The following is a 27,493-nucleotide window of genomic DNA, read 5'->3' on the forward strand; positions in this document are numbered from 1 at the left end:
TGTATGGGTTTGTTGTGTTTTCAGCCTAATGATGGCTCACTTTACTGGACTTCATATTGAGTTAAGAGCAACAGATTCCAAATGCTGCAAGCTGCACTTGAAATCAAATCTAGACCTTTTCTCTGCTTACTTTTAAGAGAAATGATGAGGGAATAACAAACACCTACCTTGGAACATCCGAGCAGCCAGCTGTCCAATTACTTTTGGTCCCTTAAAAAGGAAGAGGGGTGAGACATATAAAAGGTGCTGTAATTACTACACCATACACCTGATTTGGATATAAATACCCTCAAAGTAAAGCTGATTAAAGTCTGCACTTTGAGCTCAAAATCATTATTTAATTTCAACTCCAACATACTGTGGTAGACAGCTCAAATAAAAACAGCTTTGTCAAAGGTCCAAATATTTACAGACCTGACTATAAATGCCACCAAAGATTATATATAATTTTTTTTCTGCAGGTTTGGTCCTCCATATGCACATTCTTTGGTGGCATTTACAGTCAGGTCTGTAAATATTTGGACCTTTGACAAAGCTGTTATTATTTGAGCTGTCTACCGCAGTATGTTGGAGTTGAAATTAAATAATGATTTTGAGCTCATATATATATATATATATATATATATATATATATATATATATATATATATATATATATATATATATATATATATATAAATATAATGATAGAAAAATAAATTGATAGAAAAAATAAAGGAATAAATGTCTTGAAAAATCAATTATAATTAATTTTTAACCAAATTTAATCTTAAATGTATTTTTGTATTACTTTTTTCCTTCATTTATTATTTTCTGTATTTTAACTTTTATGTATTTTTCTATTTATTTATGCGTTCATTTATTTTTAATATTTATTCCCGCATGTATTGATCTCCATATTTATTTATACATTTCTTTCTTTTTTACTTTTCCCGTGTGCAACATGCAAATGAGGAGGCGGTCCTTGCGCAGCTCCAGTGCATCATTGGTTGAGAGCTCAGATTAAGCGTCAGCAAGCACTGAACTCTCCGGTACACTATTACTGGAACATCATGGTCGTTACAAAATAATTCGACTTCATGCGAATCGGTGAAAATAACGTACAACTCTCCAGTTGATCTGCTGCATACCGTAGCAATCTGAACAGTGCATTGCTACTTGCCGCCATTTACTTTGAAAACTCTGATCTGTGTCTCTTAGTTAGACCTGACGCTTATCCGTGAGCTCTCAACCAATCATGCCCTAGAGCTGCAAAAGGACCGCCTCCTCATTTGCATGTTGCACACGGAAAAGTAAAAAAGAAATAGAATGTATAAATGAATGAATGAATGAATGAATGAATAAATAAATATGGAAATAAATACTTGCAGGAATAAATAAATATAAAAATAAATGAACGCATAAGTATAAAAATAAATGGGGGAAAATAAACACAAGTAAAAAATAATAAATCAATTAAAAAATAATTAACACAGAAAACAATAAATGAAGGAAAAAGTAATACAAAAATAAATGTAGGATTAAATTTAATTCAAAAATGAATTATATTTGTTTTATCAAGTCATTAATTCCTTTGTTTATTTTCCTATTATTACATTTATCTATCCATCAATCTATTTTTGATTTCTGATTTCCTCCATATGCTTAATGTCCCATTTTTGGTTAAAACGCTGATCAATACGACAGATAAAGGTAGGTATTTTTAATACATTATTTTGATGATGTCAAAGTAAGATTTACAAAAAAACTAGATTGGCAATAAACGCTGGCAATAAAGTGTTAATTCTTAAGTATTGATTTAATTATAGAAATGTTCATTTACACATACAGGAAAAAAGGTTTCATTTCTGTATTTTCTCTTGTTGATAAATGTGCTACCATAGGTCTCTCTATGCCAACAACTCTGCTCATCCATTCACCATGCCACCGTGCGGAAAACAACAGCAAACGAAAAGAAATTGAAAAAGAAAACACAACAGAGCTACTTATCACTCAAATACAGCCTCTCGCACACATAAGCCAGACAGCAACAGTAAAAGAAATAATTATATCTGCAGTTGGGATGAGGACATTCACCAATACAACTCCAAGGAAGACTTGACTCATGAGACCACGACACTGTCCTTGAGCTGTGGGAAAACTGTGGGAAAGCTGAAGGAATATTCCCTGTCTAACCTCTCTGGCAATCAAAGACTCAGCTAGCTCTATGGTATTGATGACATATTTTCAACATATTGTGTTCACCTGGAGAAACAAAAACATAGATAATCCCCTTCAAACACTGCATAGATAATGAGTGATTTGAACTAAAACATATACAATATGGAAAACAGACAAAGCATACGTGTCAATGACATTCCCTTCATGAGTCACCAGATGCATAGCAGAGAGAGCCATTTTGCCAAACGTTTCTTAGTGTAGCTCATCATCATAAATGAAATTCTAATTAGCTATTTATCCTAACGTGACAGTGACTGTGGACACAAAGCAGCATCTGCAATGCATATGCTTTCTGATGGCTTGTTTTACATGGTGACTTAAAATGGGATGCTGCACACTTATTTCAGCCAATTTCATAACTGTATGACATTAAAACTTAATCTGAAATATTCAGTGTTAATCATTCTTACAAAGTTTAAACTTCATTTTAAATTATATAAATAGTGTGTAATACATACACTGACATACTGAATTCATCATGTCCTTTCATAACCTTGATGTGTAAACATGATTTAGGCTAAGCATTATTTCCCTGTAAATATTAATTTGTTTGCATTTTATACATGGGCTTTAATAAGAAATGTCAGTTATGAAAGAAGAAGAAAAAAAAAAAAAAAGAGTGAAGAGAGTTTGATAAATTTAATTTGTAAAAATCTTTCTGGACCTGGGAAAAAAAGACCCAACCAAATAATCCATAACAATGTGCTTCTGAAGTCTCTTGCATTAAAAACAGTTTTCCTGAAATTAATGCTTGAGCTAAACATTTATGCCATAATCGTGAGCTTCTAGGATTTAAACCACCACACAAGCTCAAAAGCTCTTGACCATCGAAGGAAAATGAATATATCACATGACTGACCACAATGACAATATCATAGGGCATACCAATATAATAACGGTATAATTCGGAGCTGTAGAACTCCTTGGTTGTGAACTTTGCTGAGAAAAATTGAGTGCCCTATTAAGCTGTAGTTTTACATAGCTGTGTGTTTGTATGTTCAGCGGTTCAACAGTTCCATCTTCTGGCCTTTAACAAGCACTACTGTTGAGTTTGTGTAGTGATCCTGAAAGCTACTTTTGACTAGAAGTACTGCTGAGATCTCCGATAATAACTCTGTTTAGAACGAATCAATATCTTTAAAAAATGAAGTGATTTCTCAGTAAAATCAGATGGTTCACAATGAAAATTATAAAAGTTTCTTGACAAGCAAAAGTTATTTTTCAATGGCTTTTTTCATCTCTCTTTTGTGCATGGTCCACACAAGCTTACAAGCACACGTACACGACCTGTCTCTTACACTCACTCCTTCACACACACACACACACACACACACACACATACACACCAGCTCACCTGACTATTGCAGCAACGCAACAATAAAAAAAAAAAACCTGTGTATTTGACTTTGAGGATTTCTAGCACTCGTCTTAATTTAGCATTCACACATGCGTGTTTAAGATGGCTGAATGATGATTTAGATCCAAACAGCCTTGTCCATATCTTAGGTTGTGTTGTAACGCAAGGGGAGAGTAGGGTTGTCAAGTCTTTATAAGAAATCTGTTGCTCCTCTGCGTAACCCAGCAGAAAAGGGGGAGTCCAGAGTGACGGCTCCACTGAGCTGCCTGGTGGTGATGATGATTCTTTTCTCTTAAGACTGTCCAAAAGGGTAGGGCCCATGACAGCCCTGTGGAGAGGGAGACAAAAGCAAAAACAAAACAACAGATATGTAGGTCAAAGTATGTAAAAATATACTGGGAGTTTGATAATTAGTTATCAGTTGGACCAAGTCTGTTATGAGTATGGAAAAATATAACTGTGGCATTCAAAGTAAAACTACTTATAAAAAAATAATTACTCAATTAACATTAAAGGTAATAATATTAATAATGACTTGAGTAAGAGTAATAAAAGTATCCAATGAGAAGACTACTCAAGTAGCAAGTTACTTCGGATCGGATTAAAATGAAGGAAAAATCCTGAATCTCAGACTACATGGAGAACTGTAAGTCACACCTCTCCTTGAAAGTCTGTCTGCTCTGTTTATATGTTATATAACCCGGGTTCAAGATGAAGCAGCAGATCCCAGTGATATCACACCTCATTATACTTGATATAAATTATTAAAACGACATTTATTCATTAACAGTAACGGAGGACCACCACCGAACGTAATGAAGTAAAAGTACATTTCTGTGATTAAAGATGAACTCGAGTAAGAGTGTAAGTACGGCCAGTTAAAGCTACTCTTAAAAGTAAATTTTTTTCAAAAAGTTGCTCAAGCATATGTAATGAAGTAAATGTATTACCCACCCCTGCCCATTAGGCATGAGGCATATATACACTAATATATATTTATTTACAAATCTATGGTGTTTTTTTTTTACTTCATAAAAATACAAAAATGTATACTTTGGGGTACAGCTGCCCTCATTCTATCAAACTAATTAATGCAACAGCCGTGCTAGAGTATTACAATGGTAATAATCAAACCATCACAAGCTTCAACGTTTTACATTTCATATTGTGGAGGACAACTCCATAGTGTAGGTCACAAGATTAAACATTTTCTGCATAGTCATGCTGACAGTGCTGCGTGAGTAGGGAATAAATCTGTTGCATCATGTCATAATTTCCATTCCAAACATATAATTTAAATGATACAACCTAACCTTAACGGGCTGCAAACTCTGGTGACTAAAGTAAAAGGAAGTGCCAGTACAGCCTGACAAACATGAAAGTTGCTTTTTTATTCAATAGAAGTTTGTAGGATTTATTTCTGTGAATATGATATGTTATTTGTTCTATTGCTTCATAGCCACTGGAGCTAGTGCTCCTCTCCTGAAGTTGAGCTGTACCGAGGCATATAGTACAATAAAGCCCAAAGTATATCTGCTAAACCAGTACAGACTATGTACTTGCTATAAAAGCAACGGGGAGGCACGGTCCTGTTAGGTTTTTTTTTCGACTCTCAACACAGACACCTGATTGAACTGATTTTCTCATTACAAGGACCTTAGAGTTGGATCAAGTGTGGAAAAAGTTTGAAACTGGGCAGTGGATGAGACTGTTTAGCAGAGTTAGAACGGTGTTTCTTCTATGGACTATGATGAGGTCTCTGATGGTTTCTGATGTAAGCCACTTACACTGAAAGAGGAATTAAAATGCCATGCATGTGGAATCACAAAAATGGTTAATGTAAAACCAGTTAGTTTATGCTGCCTATGTTGTTAAGCTATCCCATTTAACTGCACTAAAGTACCTTTATCCGACCCTGCACAGGTTGTAATCATGCTGTACCACTGTGTGTCTATGTGGAGTTGGTTATTCTCTATATTTAAAATCATTTAGCACTTTGGAGGAAAGAAGTACCCACGGAATCAAAATTGTATATAATGTATGTCTTTGCTAATGGTGAGCAGCCAAGTGTTTAGGATATCGAGTAGGGCTGCAGCTAACGACTATTTTCATGATCAATTAATCGGACGATTATTATAATTTTTTCCCGATTAATCGGATGGGGGGACTTTCGGTACCATTTTTTCGTTTATTTAATTTAATTTTCATTTATTTGTGTGTGTGTGTGTGTGTGTGTGTGTGTATATATATATATAAATACACACACACATACACACACACACACACACACACTATATCTCACTTTCACTGTACATTGTGGTTTCGGTTACTCACTGCCTTTAGACATTATTTTACTTGTGTTTAATTTGATCATACCGTTTTTATGAGATATTACAAATCTTACTCGCGCTCCCACTGTTTATCGGCACATCTACACTGTGACTGAGGAGCAACGCGGCCTCGTTCCTAATAGATCACTTCTGTTATAATAAATGACAGCTTTTAAACTACAAGTGTGCAAGTAGAGCATATAATGACAAAGTGGAATTAAACTAAACCTTTTAAGCAACTCGCACCAGTTTCCCCAAGCCCTTGAACAGTGGAGCATTTTGGATATAAACATGTTTGTGCTCATGCATCACGCTCATGCTTCCGCGCTACACGTTGTAAAGTTTACAGGTTACAGTCTTCTCCGCGGCATTTAATATAAAATGCTTCCCTGCCTTGCGCCTTTGTCTGATAGTCACCGAGGTCATGTTGGGTATAAAAGGTAACGCTGAAATACAGTAAACTAGAAATTTATTGTCAGTGACTCTGGGTATCTGCTAAAGCTAGCGGCGTCACATTACGTGCATTTGACATCATTTGCCACCGACTAGGAAACTGCTTATACTTCTGGTTAGTAAAAAAGAAACCCCACTACTGTTCCATTTGAGACGAAATTACCTTTCTAAACATCATACACTAGACGGTAGAGTACACAGTGCAGATTACATCATTTGGGACACAACTTTAGTATTTACTTTCCAATGCGTGTTTTCGGAACAGAAGAAAGGTAATGAGTTAACGCACCCCGTGCCGTGCGCAGACCAACTAATCGATAATGAGATTCCTTGACAACGATTTTCATAATCGATTATCATCAATTAGTTGTTGTAGCTCTAATATCAAGGCGTTACTGTGTGTATGAGAGTCCATAAAGCTAATTTCTTCACACACCTTTACTACCTCATGGTTAAATGGTATTTTTCCTTCCCCAGAAGCAAGCTGAGTGCACTCAGTGCCAAGAGGGAAAAAATTGCTTCGGGCCAGTAACTGGTATAACCGGTGTAACTGGAACTGGTAAGTCTGAGATGCTGTGGTTGGAAACCTCCACTATAAGATATCCAAAAATGGCCAAGCTGCAATGGGAAACAAACAGAGCGAATCCTACACTACTCAAAATAAGTTCTCTCTAAAGAACTCTCTCTCTCTCTCTTAGCTGCATTATTTAGGTCTGCAAAGCCATCGTTGAGTCATTTAGATTAAGTTGGAGACTTGGCTTGAACTCTATCTAGCAGAGTCAGTCACACTCGCTTCTAAAAATTATTCAGAAGCATCTCATGTGTTGTGCTAGCAGGGGCATAATCAGAAATTCAATCCAGTAAAATAGGGAAAAATGTATCATCTAGATTGGCCGATCAAATGGCTTCATCAAATCAGCTGGTATCCAGTAAAATGTGACCAGACAAAGGAATGCATTGAAAAAAGCTTTTTCAGAATAATAAATGTTATTTCCTAAAAACACTAGAACAATTTCGGTTGGCTCTTCCTTTTCCTATACAAACATCCTATTCTAATTTTAGAGCCTATGTACACACACACAAAACAATCAGCCAAACCATTAAAACCACTGACCGGTGAAGTGAATAACATCGATTATCTCATTACAGTGGTTCCTGTCAAGGGATATATTAGGCAGCAAGTGAACAGTCAGTTCTCAAAGTTGATATGTTGGAAGCAGGAAAAATGGGCAAGTGTAAGGATGTGGGGATCTTCGACAAGGTCCAAATTGTGATGGCTAGAAGACTGGGTCAGAGCATCTCCAATATGACAGGTCTTGTGGGGCTGGACCATGGAGCAATGGAAGAAAGTGGCCTGGTCTGATGAATCACATGCTCTTTTACATCATGTGGACAGCTGGGTGCATGTACGTCACTTACCTGGGGAAGAGATGGCACCAGGATGCACTATGGGAAGAAGGCAAGCCGGGGGAGGTAGTGTAATGCTCTGGGCAATGTTCTGCTGGAAAACCTTGGGTCCTGGCATTCATGTGGATGCTACTCCGACATGTACCACCTACCTAAACATTGTTGCAGACCAAATACACCCCTTCATGGTGACAGAATTCCCTAATGGCAGTAGATGGCCATTTCAGAAGGATGATCCACCGTGCCACACTGCAAAAATTGTTCAGGAATGCTTTGAGGAATATGACAAAGAGGTCAAGGTGGTGACTTGGCCTCCAAATTCCCCAGATCTCAATCCGATCCAGGATCTGTGGGATGTGCTGGACAAACAAGTCCAATCCATGGAGGCTCCACCTCGCAACTTAAAGGACTTAAAGGATCTGCTGTCTTGGTGCCAGATACCACAGCACACCTTCAGAGGTTTTGTGGAGTCCATGCCTCGACAGGTCAAATCTGTTTTGGTCTCACAATATTAGGCAGGTTTCAATGTTGGATCAGTGATCAGTGTATATAATGGGGCCTCGTCTTTGATTTGTCAGAGTGACATTCAAATCATACATTCAAAAATGAACAAGGTCTCATTAACAGGCAAACTAATTTAGGAAACACTACATCAAGCAGAACAAATAGCAAAAGTAAAAATAATAAATCAAAACAAAATAAAACTGATGTGAGACAGTTCTCCAGGGCACAAACACAGCAAAACCTAAACAATTTGATCAGACACACCTTTGCTAATTTTAGTAGTCAGACATTGAAATATATAGCACACATTTAGGCCGGCACTGCAAAAGCAAATAAATGTAATGGTTAAATTTTGCTTTCAAGGAGCTCAATAACATGGAGCGATTGTTAGATTTGCAACAAAATGTCTTGGCCAAATGGGCTAGTGCCACTTTCAAGAAAGTATGTAAAAATCTGTGTGATTGTACCAGTTGGCAATCGTTACAGACAGTGTGACGCATATGACAGCAAAAGAAATATTGCTTTCTGGTTTGGTGTGGCTGTTCAATAAGGCTTATACACATACAGTACTGCGAAAAAGTCTTAGGCACATTCAAAGAAATGCTGTAGAGCAGAGGTTCTCAACTTTTTGTAATTAAAGGCCCCCCCCCCCACCTCCACTATCATGTGGCACGCCCCCCATTATTGGAGGAGACCAAGTATAATGATTATCTATTCTATATAAAATCTATCTACATATAACCTAATCTATAATCTTTTTTGATAGATTTTTATTTGCTTTTGTACTTTTTTAAATTACTTTTCATAACTTTTATGATTTTTAAAAGATAACATGACTTTTATAAAACTATATAACGGACAGGTATGGAACATGAATGATCAAAAATGTTTCTGAACACTATAATTACTTTGAACAAGATAATTAGATTGTAATAATGTGTACTATTTTACATGTAAAACGTGTTACATTCCATTCATCTTGCATTTTAAAATCATTCTCATATGAATGATGTGAATTGGGATGAAGGGCGTGTCTCGTTATCCATGACATTGTTAAATCTCCGGCTCTCAGCCCCTCACTGAACAGAGCACACACAGAGAGAGGTGAGTGCGCAGCAGGAAAGCAAGACCTCACGCTTGCAGGATAGTACTGGGGGCATTTGAAAAGTTTCTAAGGTTTGTTCAAAAAGTTGCTAAATTTGTTGCTAGGTGTTTTGTTTTTTTTAACTCGCTAAAGGGGTCTGAAAAGTGGCTAAGTTGGTAACACTGGTCTGCACTGAGAGCTAGATAAAAGTCAGGCTAAGCTCCGCCTCTCCACAACAAAAAGAAACTACTGAGGGAGAGAAAACGCAGGGTTTTTCCATTTATGCACATCCTATTAGAAAAGCAATAAAATACACTTAGTACCAAAACGATGCCCTGTCTGTGTTTTTTTCTTGAAAACAATTTGCGCCCCCCTTCCGATCTCTCCGCACCGCCCTGGGTGAGAACCACTGCTGTTGAGCAAAGATGCCTTCAAGAATAATGAAGTTAAATGCTTCTCCATTAAAAAAAAAAATACTATAAAGAGCAGAAAACAATAATAAACAAAGGCAATATTTGGTGTGAAAAAAAAAAGCGTCTCGGGTAGACTTAGTGTAGTTTTATAAGGAAATTAGCTGTAGGTTTTATTGAGCATCTTGCAGAACCAGCCACAGTTCTTCTGGAGACTTTGTCACATTTGCAGCAAAATCCAGCAGCCATCATGTTTTTTTTTGTCTGAAAAGTATCTCTTGCCATTCATATCCTGCTTTCTTTACTGACATACACACATTTTTCTGTAACATTTAATTTTGTGCTGGAAAACTAATGTTTGGAAATCTAAAATGTTTTTGTACAGACTCGATAATGTAGAATTCATAAAATAAAAATGTATAACAAAGTTTGCACCAGAAAAAAAAAAAAAATAGGGTGCCTAAAACTTTTGCACAGTACTGTATAAGATTTACATAAGATTATTTAAAAGATCTGAAATTCCAGCTTTCAGTTAAAAATCTGTGGTTATGACAGGCCTGATCAAGATAAGTTAAAAACAGAGTTGTCCTTAATTATTTACATGAACAGAGAAACATATTAAGATAAATAGAGCTTGAGCTTGTGTGAAAGAAGGAACCCCCCCTCCAATGTACTTACCTGACTGTAAGTCACTACTGATAGGTTGTTTTGTAGACCATTTGGCGTAATATTTACAGAGTTGTGAGAGAGTCCATTTTGATCTTGCTGTATGGAGTCCAGAGGTGCCACCCAGGGGCCTCTGGTGTCTTTTAGGTTATCTTCGTTGGCGTCCTGCTTGTTCTTCTGCGGTGAGGCGAAGGGGTTGAAGTCTCCCTCAACGTTGCGATGCGGCTGAGTGTTGAACTCGGTCTCGAAGGAGGACAGCTGTTGTGTGACCCCAAGCAGACCCCCAATCTCTACGCTCAGGATCACCCAGATCACATCTACAGAACAATTCAAAACAAATCATTTCTAATGGTGGACAGAAATACTATTCAGTGCAACATCTATGTAGAAGTGTTTTGCTCCTCCTTCGTTTGGCTGTAATCGACTGGACAGATTCCACAAACGGGATGGCTGCCCAGTCTGAGATTTAAGAAGTTCATACACCAGTGAAGCAGTGAAAACTTGCTTGTGCAGCCATTCCTGTAGATATATGGTACATTAACATGCTAGACGTTTCCATTCAAGTGTGAATTAACTGTAGCCATAAAGGGACTATACCAACAACAATGGTAAATTACATGTTGCTGTTTCTGCAATGGGCCACTGTCCTGTACTGTTCACACTGGACAGGACAACACTCAAGACCTCATGCTGTTTGAGCGAAATTCTGATCTGTCCATCAGCACGATGAAAAACAAACCTGGGTTCACTTGACCAGGCAAATGCTTCCACTCCTCAGCGGTCCTGTTCTTTGTAAGTAGAAGGCACTCAAGATTGCTAATATAGCCCATTCAACCGAAAGTGGGCTGTTCTGCGTTGACATTCTACACAAAACTGTGGGATTTTGGACTGAATTATATAGTCGTGCACCATCTGTTTGCACATTTCAGAACAATCCAAGTTATTTTTGTCCAGTGAATCACTGGCTCAACTGAAAAGAACTGATGCTAGAAATGCTAGCCTGCAGGTTTTTTACAACATACTCGAACCATGCAACATGTAACTGAGTGAAATATTTGCAAATGAAATTAAACTGGCAACTCAGTGTATGTACCCCTGAAAGGTGTTTAACTTCCCTTTCAAAAACTCCTGAATGCATCAGCATAAATTATATTCTGTTCCAAAGTGACATATCCTGATATTACACTACATGAAACAGCTAAAAGATAAGTGTCCTGTAAAGAAAATGCATTAAAACGTTGATAAATATGGTAGTTTATGTTTCTTTAAACATTTCTGCTCCTCAAGCTTGCTTGCACACACACGAGTTAAAGCCCAAAACATTGTAATGGTCTGGGAGTATGTTGCTTTAAGACCCATGTTTGGGGTTTTCCCAGGGCCTGCATTCGGTGCAATTGTGAGTGAAGCAAGTTAGCCTCTGCCATTTGTTTGTGCTTCTAAAATATAGATTCATCTGTTAACGGTAACCCGTGTCATGTGGATCATTTATCACGTACTGTAGGTTAAAATGTTCGCCCTCGCACTTAAGCGCCACACAAACATCTCCATGTTTCATTGCATTTGGTTTAATAGTTTCATAAGATATAAATGTGTTGCAAAAACCGCATCCAAGTATTTACAGGAGTTTTTGCAACAAAATCAAGTCTATGCACAATATTCCATGCACTGCTTTCGAGTGCAGAGCGGCACAGGGCATCACTGGAGGTGAGCTTCCAGGAGATGCATAAGGAGGGCTTCAAGAATCATAAAAAGACCCCAGCCACCTGAGCCAAAGTCTCTTTTCACTACTACCCTCAGGTAGACGGTACTCCAGCAGCAGAGCAAACACAGACAGACAGTTTTATTCCACAGGTGGTGCGGCTGCTTAATAACCACTCATACCACTGAAGAACAGGTGTGTGATTACGTGAAACTATTGCACTCTGCTCTTTAACCAACTGCTGAGAACTGCTTTGTTTACATACTGCACTACATCCAGAATGTCACAACTGCACAAAACAAACAATGCACCGAATACATTTTCTAATTTTTTTCTCCCTATTCTTATTCTTTAACTTTGATTGTGTTTAATACGCACACACATATGTGTAATATCCTCCTGAGACCCTCCTGATTTCCAACCTGTTTTGGGTTTAAAAAAAAACATTCTACCACAGGACCATTTTAGTTTGAAAAGACAGCCAAACTCAGAAAATAAAAAAAATGAGCAGATTATGGCAGTAGAGTGATATTAATCCAGGAATAAATTCAACTTGAACAAAACAAAAACAAATGATCATTCTGGATTGTTTCTCTTGCTTGTTATTGCTATGATGATAATATATTTTCTATTAAAATTGAACACAGTCATTATACAGTGCCCTCCACTAATATCGGCACCCTTGGTAAATATGAGCAAAGGAGGCTGTGAAAAAGTTAGCCAAGTCTTTATTGTTTAACCTTTTGATCTTTTGTTAAAAAGATTCACAAAAATACTCTGCTCTCATGGATAAACAATTTGCAAACAAAGCACAGGTTTATCCAAAAACAAAACCTTTGTTAAATATAGGTGTGCAACAATTATTGGCACCCTTTTGGTCAATACTTTGTGCTGCCTCCCTTTGTTCTGAGACTTCTCCTGTAATGCCTGATGAGGTTGGAGAATACATGGCATGGGATCTGAGACCATTCCTCCATACAGACTCTCTCCAGATCCTTCAAATTTCGAGGTCCAAGCTGGTGGATCCTCCTCTTCAGTTCACCCCACAGGTTTTCTATGGGTTTCAAGTCAGGGGACTGGGATGGCCATGGCAGGACCTTGATTTTGTGGTCAGTAAACCATTTCTGTGTTGATTTTGATTTATGTTTCGGATCATTGTCCTGCTGGAAGATCCAAGCACGGCCCATTTTAATCTTTGCGGCAGAGTCAGTCAGGTTTTCATTTAATATCTGTTGATATTTGATAGAGTCCATGATGACATGTATCTTAACAAAATGTCCAGGTCCTCTGGCAGATAAACAGCCCCAAAACATTAAAGATCCACCACCATATGTAACCGTGGGCATGAGGTACTTTTCCATATGGCACATTTCCATATGGCTACCTCTCTGTGTGCACCAAAACCACCTCTGGTGTTTATTACCAAAAAGCTCTATTTTGCTTACAGACACACGTCCAATTCCAGGTTGATTCCTAACATTTCCAGTTGACTGGAACTTCTTAATTAATGCCCTGATAGAGTAAATGGACCTTTTCAATGCTTGTGCTATTTTCTTATAGCCACTTCCCATTTTGTGAAGCTCAACAACCTTTTCCTTGGTCTTACCCATTTTTATGAATGACTAAGGGAATTTGTCCTATGTTACACCTCATTTTTATACCCCTGTGAAACAAGAAATCATGGTTGAACAATTTTCTGTTCTGAGTCACACAGGTGTATTTAAAAAATGAAAACTATCAATAGGAATATACTTCAAATATATTTTTTTCATTCATAGAGGTGCCAATAATTGTCACACACACCTATATTTAACAAAGATTTTTTTTGATAAACCTGTTTTGTTTGCAATTGTTTGATAGCATTTAGAGCAGAGTATTTTCTGAATTTTAACAAAAGATCAAAAGGTTAAACAATAAAGACAATTTTTCACAGCCTTCTTTGTTCATATTTGCTAAGGGTGCCAAAATTAGTGGAGGGCAATGTATGTCCCCAAAATATATTTGGATGCAGTGTAAGAAGTTGTTCCTAGCATCCCAGTCTATAACATGACACCACTAGAAATCCTAGGATGTAATCTGTATAGTACAGCAGGAATTGCTAGAGTAGCTCAAAAAAGTCAAAGGACATGCCTGAAAGCAAAAAGTCCACTACAGAGGACACAAGTCAATGGGTGGAGTCTCGTGTGTGTGTGTGTATATTATATTATATTATATTATATTATATATATATATATATATATATATATATATATATATATATATATATATATGCGCATGCTCATTAATGGATGTCTGGCAACACAAACATGTTGTTCCTTTGAACTAGAGATGCACCGATACTAAATTTCTCAGCTGATACGATAAAGATTATTCAGAGTGATATCGGCTGATACTGATAGTTCTGCCTTTTATGCCTTCTTCTAAATTAATAATTCCACAATTCTGAAAGAAATGCAAATAAAAACCTTATTCTCTCCGTTTCAGCAGGTTGTTTCACAGTACCTGGTCTCATCAACAGAAAACACATTACTCTAATTAACTATAACTAAATTCTGAAGATTAAGTTAAGAAGTAAAGATTTCTTAACTTATTGAATATTATTAATTCATATTAACTTTGAATTCTAAAAAACCTCCTGTTAGTCTCACATTCACTCACCACAAACAAAATCATTTCTACTCCATCACTGAACATCAAACTGGTCATATATAATATAATATATTTATATATTAACATTAAATGCATATGAAATACACTACTCTACAAATATATGTTTCTGTGCAATATATATATACTTTTTTGTCAACTCATCTTCATTTAAATCGTTCAACGGTGTACTGGCGCTTTAATTCAACGCTGCAAAAAAATTAATAAAATTAGACTCGACGCCGAAACTTCCGCTTCACTGCTGCTCACTTCCAGTGTAAAATTCTAGCAGCGCAGAGCGTATAGACTGCAGTTTTAAACTATTGGCCGATAGCCCATAGTGTGAAAGATTGCCTTTAACGGCGATAATCGGTGCATCTCTACTTTGAACGCCTACTTTAAAAAAATAAAAAGTTTTTATTAACAGTTTCTTAACCTAACATTTTTTCAACCTGATGAGAATACTTCGTTCAAAATTTATTTATATTAAAATTTAAAAAAAGGATTATGGGGGGGTTAGCGAGTTTAGTTTAGGGGACGTTATTCAGACAGAAATTGTTTAAAAATGCACTCGGGGTGTAAGGGTATTTGTTATATAATCAAAGTTTGACAGCCATGGTATATTTCATGCTTATTTCTTTTACAAATGGCATCAACAACAGAGGAAAATTGCATTATTTTGCGTGTGTGCAAGTAAAATAAACTATAAGAACTGCCTTAATTGTGCGTCTTCTTTGTATGGTGCCTCACCTCCATAGAAAAGTCCAGTGGCTGTACACATTCTCCACTGGCCCTGGTACATTCCTGGATTGGCCGGACTGTGCATCTGGACACTGACATCTGAAATTTCCTGCGGCTCCAGAGACCTCACCATCACCATATTCACGTGACCGAACTGGTCTCCACCAATGTACTTCAGGCAAACGCCTGGGGGCCATGACTCTGTTCCTATAGAATATAAGACAGCATGTAATGTTTTAATATGAATACAAAGATTAGTATGAATCCTTTTCTTCTCTGTGACCAAATTGACATTTTGACTTGAATGTATTAATAAATGTTTTGCTAGAAGAGAACGTGGCTGCTGCAATGCAAATAGAATATGCACAATAAGTAAAGCGAAACAGAAATGAGGTGTCACTTCAGTGGACAAGGAAAGAATGCTGAATGCACCTGTAGTGGGTATCACACCAGGCTGCTGGCATGCTGGGAAAATAACACCTGAATGGTGGCAATATTTTTATTTTCATGGAATAGCAGTGATCTGTAACTGAATCCAGGTTAACTGAATGACGGAGGGGGTAAACGCACCGTCTCACGTGAGAAACAGAATAGTCAGAAGTTGTGCTGCTTGGTGCGGTGCTAAATAAGTTGGCGCTATTCCAAACAGCATGGAGGTAATCACTCCGTAAGGAAGCCTCGGCTAGTTCAGAAGGCAGCGGCACACATTCTTACCAGGAAAAGACAGTCAGCGCACACTGCCCTAGTCTGATCCTGATTGTACACTGGCTGCCTATTAAGTTCCACATTGACTACCAAATCCTGCTTATGATGCTTAAGGCTTTGAATGCTTCAGCTCTGAGGTATCTCGCTGATCTGAAGCAGTGCAGCTCATCCCAAAGCACTATGAGATTTTTAACTCAAAATGAAAAGTTATATATAGCTAAAGATTATGAATACTTGCCATATTATTTTGGGGGTGGGATTGAGGTTGGATGTTAGTAACCCATATCAAACTATAGACATCCTACTACAAAATGATCTAATCAGCATTAAATAAATTAATAAAACATCTCATTAAATAAATTAAAAGTCTTTTAAAAATTAACCAATCACAGCAGGCGGAGAGGTGCCATGTATAAAACAGAGCAGAAAGTGGTTTCTGCAAAATAAAAATGACTGACTGGTTTCTCCATTTATCTTTTCAGATAAATGGGCTGTAGCTATTGATTAATTTGTTATTCACATACTCTGATGAATATTACCCAATTCTAATATACACAATAAGAAAAGTTTAAAACATAATTCATTCCAATGATTTAATAGAACCAGCATTAGGATAAATAATTTTTAAAAATCATATGAAAGGCTCTTCTGTAGGAAATCGCACACCTAATTACATACAAAGAACCCCCTTAAAATGTAAAAAACATACTTAATAAACTTGCCCAAACAGTGAACTTGTTAACAGCATACTGTACATTATCTAACAAGAAATAAGAGTCTCTACTCTTATTTGTCTTTGAAAACTACCCAAACCTTGGCACTAAGCCCAGGTATGTTGACCTGTGCCCCAAATAGATTTCATCCCATTAAAAAACAAACAAACCATCTTTTATTCTTTAATCCGTTTTAAGAACACACCTTGCTTCTAAGTTTTTCTAAGTTTGAATAGGTCAGGGGAGGGGGAAGAGAGAGATAATAAAGAAAGCGAGGTGGGAACAGCAGTAACATAAAATAGAGAGAAAAGTACCAGACAGAGCTGGTAAAATATTCTCTTTTCCTATTAATGTTTAAATGTTAATTAGCATACGAGATTGATTTCTAACTTCCAGCTGTAAAGAAGCGGACAGACAGTGCTGCATTAGTAGTCAGCTTGTGTAAAATTCATACTGCAGTCTGTCATAGGACCTTGTACTGCCGCATTTTCCATGCACTTGCAGTTATTGCAAAGCCATGACTTTTTCTTTAATAATCCGCTAATTGAATGATCATTCCCTGCTCTAATAACTATACAACTTTAAATGATGACACATGAATTCTCTCTCTTGATTGTACTAAATCAGTAGTTTACACAGAAACATTCTCGTATCTTTGATCTGAATGAGCCAAAGTTAAAACTGATCTCATTGAACTATAAAATTTTCACACTAGTGTTTCACATATTTTACTACTTTGACGGTTCAATTATAAAATATCAAGCCTCTTCCATGAAACATTACGTTATAGGAGATTAATGACAATATTTCATTTACCAACTATTCTGACTAGAAACAGCAGCACGGTCATTGCCCCCAACAGCACCAGTACTGTATTACATTCTACAGCAAAAGAGGCCTGTGTAGTTTTTACAGCATAACATTTATGTTTTGTGTTTTTAGGAAATGCCTTGCTGAAAAAATCCATTTCAATGATTTTTTTCTGAACTAAGTGACACTGATTTTGTTCACCACTCATTGCAGCCTTATTATCATTGAAGTGCTAAAATAGCAGCACACAATTTAATTCGAATTAATGCGTTTACTATAGGTTACACTTCACTCGCTGTTCCCTTGTTAACATTTTTCTTTTTTGGTCCTTTGTTACGTCTTTCACCACTGCACGAATCCAGTTTCAACCAGGTACAGACAGATAAAGCCCCTCACCATCTGAACGCATTTACATCTCTTCCCGAATACCATTTGTTCGCATTCCTATGAGTTCGTGAATACCACACATGTGCATCTCAAAAAATTAGAATATCAGGGAAAGGTTCATTTTTTCCCACCTGTAATTTAATTCAAAAAGTGGAACTTTCACTTAATTTAGATTCATTACATGAAGTGAAATATTTCAAGCCTTTTTTTGTTTTAATCTTGATGACTACGGCTCACAACTCACGGAAATCAAAAATCCAGTATCTCAAAATATTCAAATGAATTTATAATACAGAAATGTCGAGCTGAGAAGCGCTCTAATCAGGTAATTAACTCAAAACACCTGCAAAGGTGTCCTGAGCCTTTAATATCTCAGTCTGATTCAGTACACACAACCACAATCATGGGGAAGATGAAAGTAAATTTTGTATTTAATTTGGAAATCAAGGTCCCAGAGTCTGGGGGAAGAGTTGAGAGACACAGAATCTGAGTTGCTTGAATTCCAGAGTGAACTTTCCACAGTCAGTGATGATTTGGGGTGCCATTTCATCTGCTGGTGTTGGTCCACTGTGTTTTCTCAAGTCGAGAATCAATGCAGCATCTACCAGGAGATTTTAGAGAACTACATGCTTCCATCTGATGACAAGCTTTATGGAGATGCTGATTTCCTTTCCAGCAGTGAGCACAGTGCCAAAAATACTAGTAACTGGTTTGCTGACTATAGCCGCGTTTGAATGGAAATTACCCAGAACAAAAAGTCGCAGGAACTTTTTTCAAGGGTCCATTTGGATCCTCCAGACCTTTGTTGTCTGCATTTCCATCGTGGTCTAAAGTACAGTGAAGATTAGGCAAATTAGTCCGGTGATGTACAGCATGACTGCATGTGACAAGCCCTTAGCGAGGACATGAAGCCTCGAAGTATGCTACAATCAAACTGATTATTGGCACAAAGTAAGTGGATTTTAATGATGGAATAATGTAAAATGTTTGCTCGGTCTAGTGATTCGGATTCAGCGCCCTCACCGCCATGGCCTGGGTTCGATTCCCGGGCAGGGGATAAGCTTGTTTTTTTTTAAATCTTTGGATAAAGGTTCGTGTTTAAAAAATGGACAGTCTATTTTCTGAAAACTGATAACGACGCTGAAACAACAACAAGCATGGAGGAGATTCAAGCTGTGCTTCTGTTGATTGTGATGTATTGCTTTGCTAGAGAGATCATTGAGAAAGTAAGCAAACAGATTTCATCAGCTATTGCGGAGACTGACCATGAGATGACAGAGACGAACGCATGCGCCCGCACAAGCTTCTCTCTGCACTGTTTTCCTGTGTGAACACCACCCAGCTCGCATAACCAACTTGATATTTAGGTATACTTTTTCATTGCAGGTCGTCGTTTCCAGTTCCCGTTGTATTTCGTCCTCGGCATGAACCTCATCGTTGGGCCATCGTTCGAATTTTTTTAAGAAACTCCACTGTGTTGATTCGAATCGCAATAAACAACTGTTACAGTTCGCACCGCAACACTTTTAAAATGGTGGTTCAAAAAAAAATGCTGCGTGCCCTCATCATGCATGTCCCACCCGCCACAAAGTTCCTTAACTTTGAAAAAGTACCACCTCCCATGTAGGAACTTTCTGAAGGGGAATATTTTACCCGGAACTTAATTTAGACCCTGGTCCCTGCGGTGGAAACACATTGAGTACCTCCAAAAGTCCCTAGATCCTGGGGAAAGTTTCTACAGTGGAAACACGGCTTATGGTGTTACTGTGCTTGATTGACCAGCCAACTCGCCTGACCCGAACCCCATAGAGAATCTATGAGAGACACCAGACCCAACAATACAGACGAGCTGAAGGCCGCTATCAAAGCAACCTGGGCTTCCAGAACACCTCAGCAGTGCCACAGGCTGACTGCCCCCATGCCACACCGCACTGATGCAGTAATACATGCAAAAAGATTAAAGCCCTGACCAAATATTGAGTGCATAAATTAATATACTTTTCAGAAGGTCGATATTTCTGTATTATAAATTCTTTATTCTAATATTTTGAGATACTGGATTTTTGATTTCCATGAGCTGTAAGCCATAATCAAAATGAAAACAAAAAAGACTTGAAATATTTCTCTTTATGTGTCGTGAATCTAGAATATATGAAAGTAACACTTTTTGAATTAAATTACGAAAAAAATGAAACCGTATATGGAGTTGTTCCTCTCTTACACCGATATGGTTCCCGTTTTATGCAAATATGCCCTTCAGCCTAGCCAATCAATAGTTAACTCATTGTCTCTGTTGTGTGTCAAGCACGATACATACTTTGTTTTTCTTTGAATAAAGAGAGCTCTTCCCATTTGAATTTTGTGCACCTGTGTGTCATTGGGCAGCTCTCCCAAGCGCTCTGTAGCGGGGCGAGGGCCTTTTCTTCTCGCATACTTTCTCTTTTCTTAAAAATCGCAACCCAAAAATCATATTTTTTAATGCAATTTTCAAAATGTTCTAAACGAGACTGTACATGTATATAAAAGCACATTTAACTATTTAAAAGCATCCGTAAATGCTATCTAAACGTTTAAACCAATACAAAAGAAACACTGTGTGAAACATTAGAAAATGTTGTTGGCATTAAGGGAAGAGTCCTCTCCTGGCTCAGGTCTTATCTGACCGATCGTTATCAGTTTGTAGATGTAAATGGAGACTTCTCCACGCATGAGGTTAAATTTGGTATTCCACAAGGTTCTGTTTTATGCCCACTGCTTTTTACTTTATATATGCTCCCTCTAGGTCAAGTTATTCGTAAACATGGAATTAGCTTCCACTCTTATGCTGATGATACACAGTTGTATGTTTCAGCGAAGCCAGAGGACAGACAGCAGCTTAGTAAAGTTGAGGATTGTGTAAAGGACATTAGACGTTGGATGCTAACTAACTTCCTTTTACTTAATTCTGATAAGACAGAAACACTTTTATTACGACCACGTGTAGCTAGAAGTAAGCTTTCTGATCACATGGTTACTCTGGATGGTCTATCTGTTTCATCAAGTGCAGCAGTAAAAGACCTTGCAGTGATTATTGACTCCAGCCTATCATTTGATGCTCATGTAGATAATATTACTAGGATAGCCTTCTTTCATCTCAGAAATATTTCTAAGATAAGAAATATAATGTCACTACATGATGCAGAAAAATTAGTTCATGCTTTCGTCACCTCTAGACTAGATTACTGTAATGCCTTACTGTCTGGATGTTCCAGTAGTAGCATAAACAAACTCCAGTTAGTCCAGAATGCAGCTGCTAGAGTCCTAACTAGAACCAGAAGATACGACCAAATCACCCCGATTTTATCAACACGGCACTGGCTCCAAGTGAAATCCATTGATTATAAAATACTATTATTAACTTATAAAGCATTAAACGGTCTCGCACCACAATATCTAAGCGACCTTTTGGTGTTCTATGATCTGCCACACCTACTTAGATCAAAAGATGCAGACTATTTGACGGTACCTCGAATAGCGAAGGGTACAGCAGGGGGAAGAGCTTTCTCTTATAGAGCCCCACAGTTATGGAACAGCCTTCCAATTAGTGTTCGGGACTTAGACACAGTCTCGATGTTTAAGTCTAGGCTTAAAACGTATTTGTTTACTCAAGCCTACCCTGACTATACTTTCTATTATGCTAAGCACAGTCCTAATAATCTTTTCTCTCCCTCTCTCCTTCTGTCGAGCCACACACGATTTTATGGAGATACTAGAGATCCTGATCCTATCTGCTCTCCAGACCTGCCTGATCCGTTTCGGATGTCCTACCTCTGGATGGAGCTCTCATCTACTCCAATTCCAGATTGCTGGGACTACAGCTGCTTCTAAGGCCAAACAGACTTCATATAAATCCATAATGAACTTTTTCACACTATCTGTTGTTACCCAGATGAGGATGGGTTCCCTTCTGAGTCTGGTTCCTCTCAAGGTTTCTTCCTCTTAACATCTTAGGGAGTTTTTCCTTGCCACCGTCGCCACTCAGTGGCTTGCTCAGTTGGGATAAATTCGCACCTTTAATATCTGCATACGGTGTTGATATTTCTGTAAAGCTGCTTTGAGACAATGTCTATTGTAAAAAGCGATATACAAATAAAATTGAATTGAAGTGTGCTTAGATTTATTTTATTTTTTTAAAAGAAAAAAGGCAAGATAATCAGGCAGCACTTGGGCGAGGACTGAGCTTGAAGCAAGGTTCAAATATCACTTCAGAAATATGGAATTGTTACAGGTTTAAAAAGTCTGATGAACAAGTTTATGTACAACAGAATGCTGCACTACAGCCTAAGCGGTAACTCGCCGGTCAGAATTACATCATTTTCACCTTCGGCCTTTGCACATCTACATCTTCCAAAGTCCACAGTAATAAATAATAAATGTTGGAAGAAAAAAATGAAATTATAATCAAGAATCATTCATATTCTTTTTTTTTTTTTTTTTGCAATATCACCCAGCCCTATGGGGACTGCTGTAAATGTCAGAGGTTTGCATTCTATAATATGGTTACATTTTGTTTTAGCGATGTTAACACTGGTCAGCTCACTCTTCAAGTGCTCCCACAGACCAAGACATGTTTGCATAGACTACACTGGACCTTACTGTTTGCCGAAATGTAGATATTTTCATGTGGATTAGTTGGGATTTTGCTCCATGTTTTCATTTGCATATGCCTACCAAGCTATAGAGGATTGCAGAAACTTGAGTGTCTTGAAAAAAAACACACTGTGTTAAGAAGTCACAACACACTGTCTGTCAATGAGGTAGTCTATTATTCTATGGAAATTATAGGTTTAATAACCGTCAATAATAAGTGTACATAATTTAAAATGTACCATTTTAAAACTAACTCATCACTCATTTTTGAGTATTTGTTGTAGCTCAGTCAGACAACATAATTTTAGCCGCTGCTCTGCCAGGTAGCAGGTCAAACTTTCACAAAGTTTCAAATTATAAATGACAGTCTAGCTTAAATATAGCCCATGTTGTGTTTTCATTATGGCTCTAGATTGTAAAAAAACAAAAAAAAAAACAACAAAAAAAAAACCCCCAGCATAGATATTATACTTTGCTATTTTACAGTTAGAGACCACTAGTACAGAATATGCTGTGGACATCAGGCACCAAAAAAATAGATATGAAAGGGGGGGGGGCTCCACTTCCCAAACACTATACCTGGTGTAAAGGTCAAATCATTTAAAGCATTCTGGTGTAAAATAGACTCTCCCTAATCCACGGCAGGCTAGCCTATACACGTTCAGTTGAGGGGTAGCAGCAGTATTTCAGCACTTGTGTGAATTCACTAACATAAATAAAGATACATGGCATGGGTCCTTTAATCCTGACTAGTGGATAGTCTCATCATGTATTTTTATATATATCCATAAAAGTAACTTTCAAATTACACATCACTTTGAATATGTTTTAAAGAGACTGGAATATGAGCAGAATATGATAAGCACTTTAAAGGTTCTGAATGGACCTAATTGCAGGAAGTGAACCGTACATGCAGTGTATTTTGGTTTGTCTGCAGTTGTCTGTAAATGTGAGCTGTTTCACGGACCCACAAGGTGCAAACTGGGGCAAAGCACAGAGCTGTGGAAATGTAATGTGTTTTGAATGTTTGGACTAAAACAAAAATATCTATTAGTCAGGGATAATCCACGGTTAGGTGTGTGATACACGATTTCAACGCACGACGGACGTGGGGACAAAGAACCACCCGACACAAAGCACCCACTCTAAATCATACACAGACAAAGTAGTGCAAAAAGATGACATTACTTAAATGAATTACAGTAAATAGTTCTGAGCGACAGAGTGATTGCGTGCGTGTGAGAATTACCTGCGTCCGTGACGCATCTCTACTAATAATGAACTTATGTAATTACAGTAATTGAATAATTACAGTTTACAGGCAGCACATTCATTTAGAACGGTGATTAAACTAACTGGAACTACCTGTTGTAGATACGGTATTAATGCACACCTTCCAGCCAATCAAAACAGAGGTTTCAGACAGACCATGGTATAAAACAAATTGGCTGTTTCTCAAGTCTAAGAACGCAAAGAACAGACTTGCGTTCTCGTGAAGACCGGTCTTGTCAGGCTACCTTGATAGAACAAAGAACAAATCTTCCTGTTGTGCAATGCAACCCTGCACATTTCTAGCAGTGGTTAATAGATTTACTCTTAACTATCTGATTAAACAAAAGTTAATTACACGTGTTTTAATGTAGTAACCGCTCTGTTTGCGACCTCGCCTTAACTAAAGACTAAGCTAACGACTTTACCGTTACCTCAGGATGGAAGCTAGCATAATTTAATCAAAATACTTCTGAGGGACTGGCACCCTGTCCAAGGTGTACCCTGCCTTGTGCCCGATACTCCCTGGGATAGGCACCAGGTTTCCCTGTGACCCTGAAAAGGATAAAGCGGTATAGAAGATGGATGGAATTCGGAGGGATAAATTCGACTTTTCGACAACCTCATATCTCGATCGAAATCATATATCAAAATCACTCTTTTTACCTGCACAATATGATTAATTTAGATCGACATCTTTAAAAATACGTTAAAACTACACGCACGGGTCAGGCTTCCGTCACCCGCTAGTATTTTGCCGCAACGACTTCTGGGACTTCAAGCGGGTTCGGTGCGCTCAGGTCTGCACCCGCAGGTCGTATCCTCAATATCAAGATCAAAGATGCATCCAGGTAATTTCACGCGTCCCGGGCACTTTCGTTCTTAAGCATTGGAATTCGGCGGTGTATGATGACGTGGAACGAGTACACAAGGACGCAAGATCGCATACTGAGATACGGCCATTATTTATATAATTATCTAGCGATTTATGGAGCGACGGCTCTTTGCTCGGGTGATTTTCTTTTTTACGATTTCTTCACTTCATATACATGGTAAAGGTTTACTTTTTTTTTTCTTCACGGTCATATTTGTGAGCAATTAATAAATAAAATAAAATTTTACAAGGATGACCGCTTGGTTTGTTTAATTATTTCCCTCTGATTCGGACACAGCGAAAGGACTAATAGGTGTGAAAAGGCCCTTACAGTACTGGTACCTCAAGTCATGTGACCCTGTCTTTTCCAGAAGTCTTAACAACGAAAGTCAGCACCAACCTGTGTTCTGTATCCGCCACGTCTTTGTGAACTGTGTGTCAGGGGGCACAGACTCGCCCTCGCCGATTGTCACATCTTCTACAAAAGACATTGACGGCGTGTTGATGTTTGGACTCTCAAAGTCATAATATGCTCCAATGGCTGCTTGAAGATTCCTGTTAGGAAAGAGAGAATACACTCCTAAGAAAGAGAAAAGAGTTGACGGAATTCAAAATCCACGCCATTTCAATTCAATTCAATTTGTGTAGCGATTTTTACAATGGATATTGCCTCGAAGCAGCTTTACAGAATCATATCAACACAGAATACAGATTTTAAGGGTGTGAATTAATCCCTAAAACCTATCAAATAAAAAAAAAGCCATATAATCTAGTCTACAAAATCTCTCCACAGAAACACAGGTTACATGCCGTTCACAGCGATGTGGGATTGTACAATATAACATGTTATTATCTCAGTGTACATAATAAAACGCACGTACACAGAACAGCCGAAGATAAGCTGCAAATGATCGTAAAACTGGAAAATAAAGTCAAGTCATTTGGGATATTATGAGTAAGAGCACGGTGCGTTATGTAACTCGGTGCAAACGCTTTGACCCACCACAGGAGTTATCAAAACTTAGCTACAGTTAGCAAGCTAGTTATCAGTCAGCGACTTAAAAAGATGTAAGAGATATGTACACGCTCAGAAATATATCAATATATATATTTTTTAAAAATGTAACCCTGAGCGTTTTACTTCAGTAATACTTCATTTATTGGTTCACGTCGGACAGCAAAATACTGACTGACTGTTAAATCGTGACTATGCGAGCTAGTTCTGTTGACAAGCAGAGGGACGCTAATATTAGCCGAGTTAGCAAACATGAGGCACCTGGCTAATGTTTTGCTCGCACAGTGAGAACAACAACACAGGAGGCTTTAACGCTGTGCCAGCGCAGTCGCCGCAAATTTAAGCCCAGTTGGGTTACATTTTGCCTTCGTTTGACATTTCACGTGCGTTCACATTTGGCCTCTACATTTTCAGAGAACTTCGCTACACGGATACTTGCTAGTCTAGTAGTACTTTTGAAGTAAAGTTAGCTTAGCCACAAAAACCGAAACACGTTTTACTTCTACTGTTTAGACACACGACTTCATGTAGTTTTATATGCAACAATGCAAATAAATAAATAAATAAATAAATTTTCTTACGGGTTGAAAACGAATACTGTGACAAATCAGTGCTGTGGAAACACTCATGAGTAAGTTAGGCCTCTGCGCCTCCTCGGACTCACCAGTTGGTCATGTCCAGAAAGAAAGCGCAGCCAGCCGGGTTCAGCTGGAAGCCCAGCAGCCTCTGGAACTCAGAGATTAGCACATCTTTATCCGTGGTGCCCATGCAACTAAACTTTTGCATGAGCTCCTGGTCCAGATCGACGTCCATGCCCTCCATGAGCAGGTTTCCCGGGGCAGCGGCGGGAGAACTTTTTAATTTAGTCCGAGGCCTGCTTCACTCATAACAACAATCACCGAGAGTCGACGGCGAGCCCTCAGTACGCATGGTTCAGGGGGACGCGTGACGTCACAACGCACAACGTCAGCTGTTGCTATTCGAGCTCATGTTTCTGCTAGCGTGCCTAGCTCTGTTTCTGAGAGTGTGTACACACACACACTATCCTCATTCCTCTCCATGATGGTAACCTATAAACAGTGCTATAGCTTCATACATGAATTCATGTTTCATCTCTGAACTACTACCCCTGCCAAAAATGATGGGATCACCACACTTAGAGGATGCTCACCCATTTTTTTTTAAAACTTCATAGCAAATAAACAAATCACAGATATGATATAAAACATTTTTTGCTGAATAGCTGAACATTCTGGCTTCGTGAAACATATCTCGAACAAATGAAATGAAATTGTTTTGTTTAAATAAATGGCATATTTTTTTCAGATCAAGTAGAGGGGGGCGGGTGGGGGTTGGAATCACTCAGTGTTGAGGAAAATTGTGGAATCATCAACAGCAACAGCTGAACAAAATAACAGTTAGTACTTTGTTGCTCCTTCTCAGGTTTTTATGACCGCCTGAATTCTTTGTAGCGTGGACTTCACTAATGCATGAAAAACTATATTCTCCATCAAGCTGGTTCCAACTTTCTCGAATAGCTATTGATAGATCAGCTTTGTAGGATGGAGCCTTTT

General features: G+C 38.0%; 1 protein-coding gene across 1 annotated transcript; it reads right to left on the minus strand.

Moving 5' to 3' along the window:
• Window positions 1-2,840: 2,840 nt before the first annotated feature.
• ilrun (inflammation and lipid regulator with UBA-like and NBR1-like domains) lies at window positions 2,841-26,867 on the minus strand. The gene is made up of 5 exons (XM_053636640.1): window positions 26,584-26,867; window positions 25,305-25,459; window positions 15,527-15,724; window positions 10,444-10,748; window positions 2,841-3,905 (listed from the first exon to the last, which is right to left on the minus strand). The coding sequence occupies exons 1-5, from the start codon at window positions 26,739-26,741 to the stop codon at window positions 3,870-3,872; spliced, it is 852 nt and encodes a 283-aa protein (XP_053492615.1). The 5' UTR covers window positions 26,742-26,867; the 3' UTR covers window positions 2,841-3,869.
• Window positions 26,868-27,493: the final 626 nt, after the last annotated feature.

The sequence above is a fragment of the Ictalurus furcatus genome, chromosome 11, assembly GCF_023375685.1.
Source record: "Ictalurus furcatus strain D&B chromosome 11, Billie_1.0, whole genome shotgun sequence".
Taxonomy (NCBI): domain Eukaryota; kingdom Metazoa; phylum Chordata; class Actinopteri; order Siluriformes; family Ictaluridae; genus Ictalurus; species Ictalurus furcatus.

Bases quoted from the DNA above. Each gene is read 5' to 3' on its own strand.
- ilrun (XM_053636640.1), bottom strand. From the start codon at position 26,741: ATGGAGGGCATGGACGTCGATCTGGACCAGGAGCTCATGCAAAAGTTT. The intron at 15,725-25,304 runs GTTGGTGCTGAC...TATATTCTATAG, and splicing joins GTGGCGGATACAGAACACAG to GAACAGAGTCATGGCCCCCA. The intron at 10,749-15,526 runs GTGAGGCACCAT...ATTGTTCTGTAG, and splicing joins CACTGGACTTTTCTATGGAG to ATGTGATCTGGGTGATCCTG.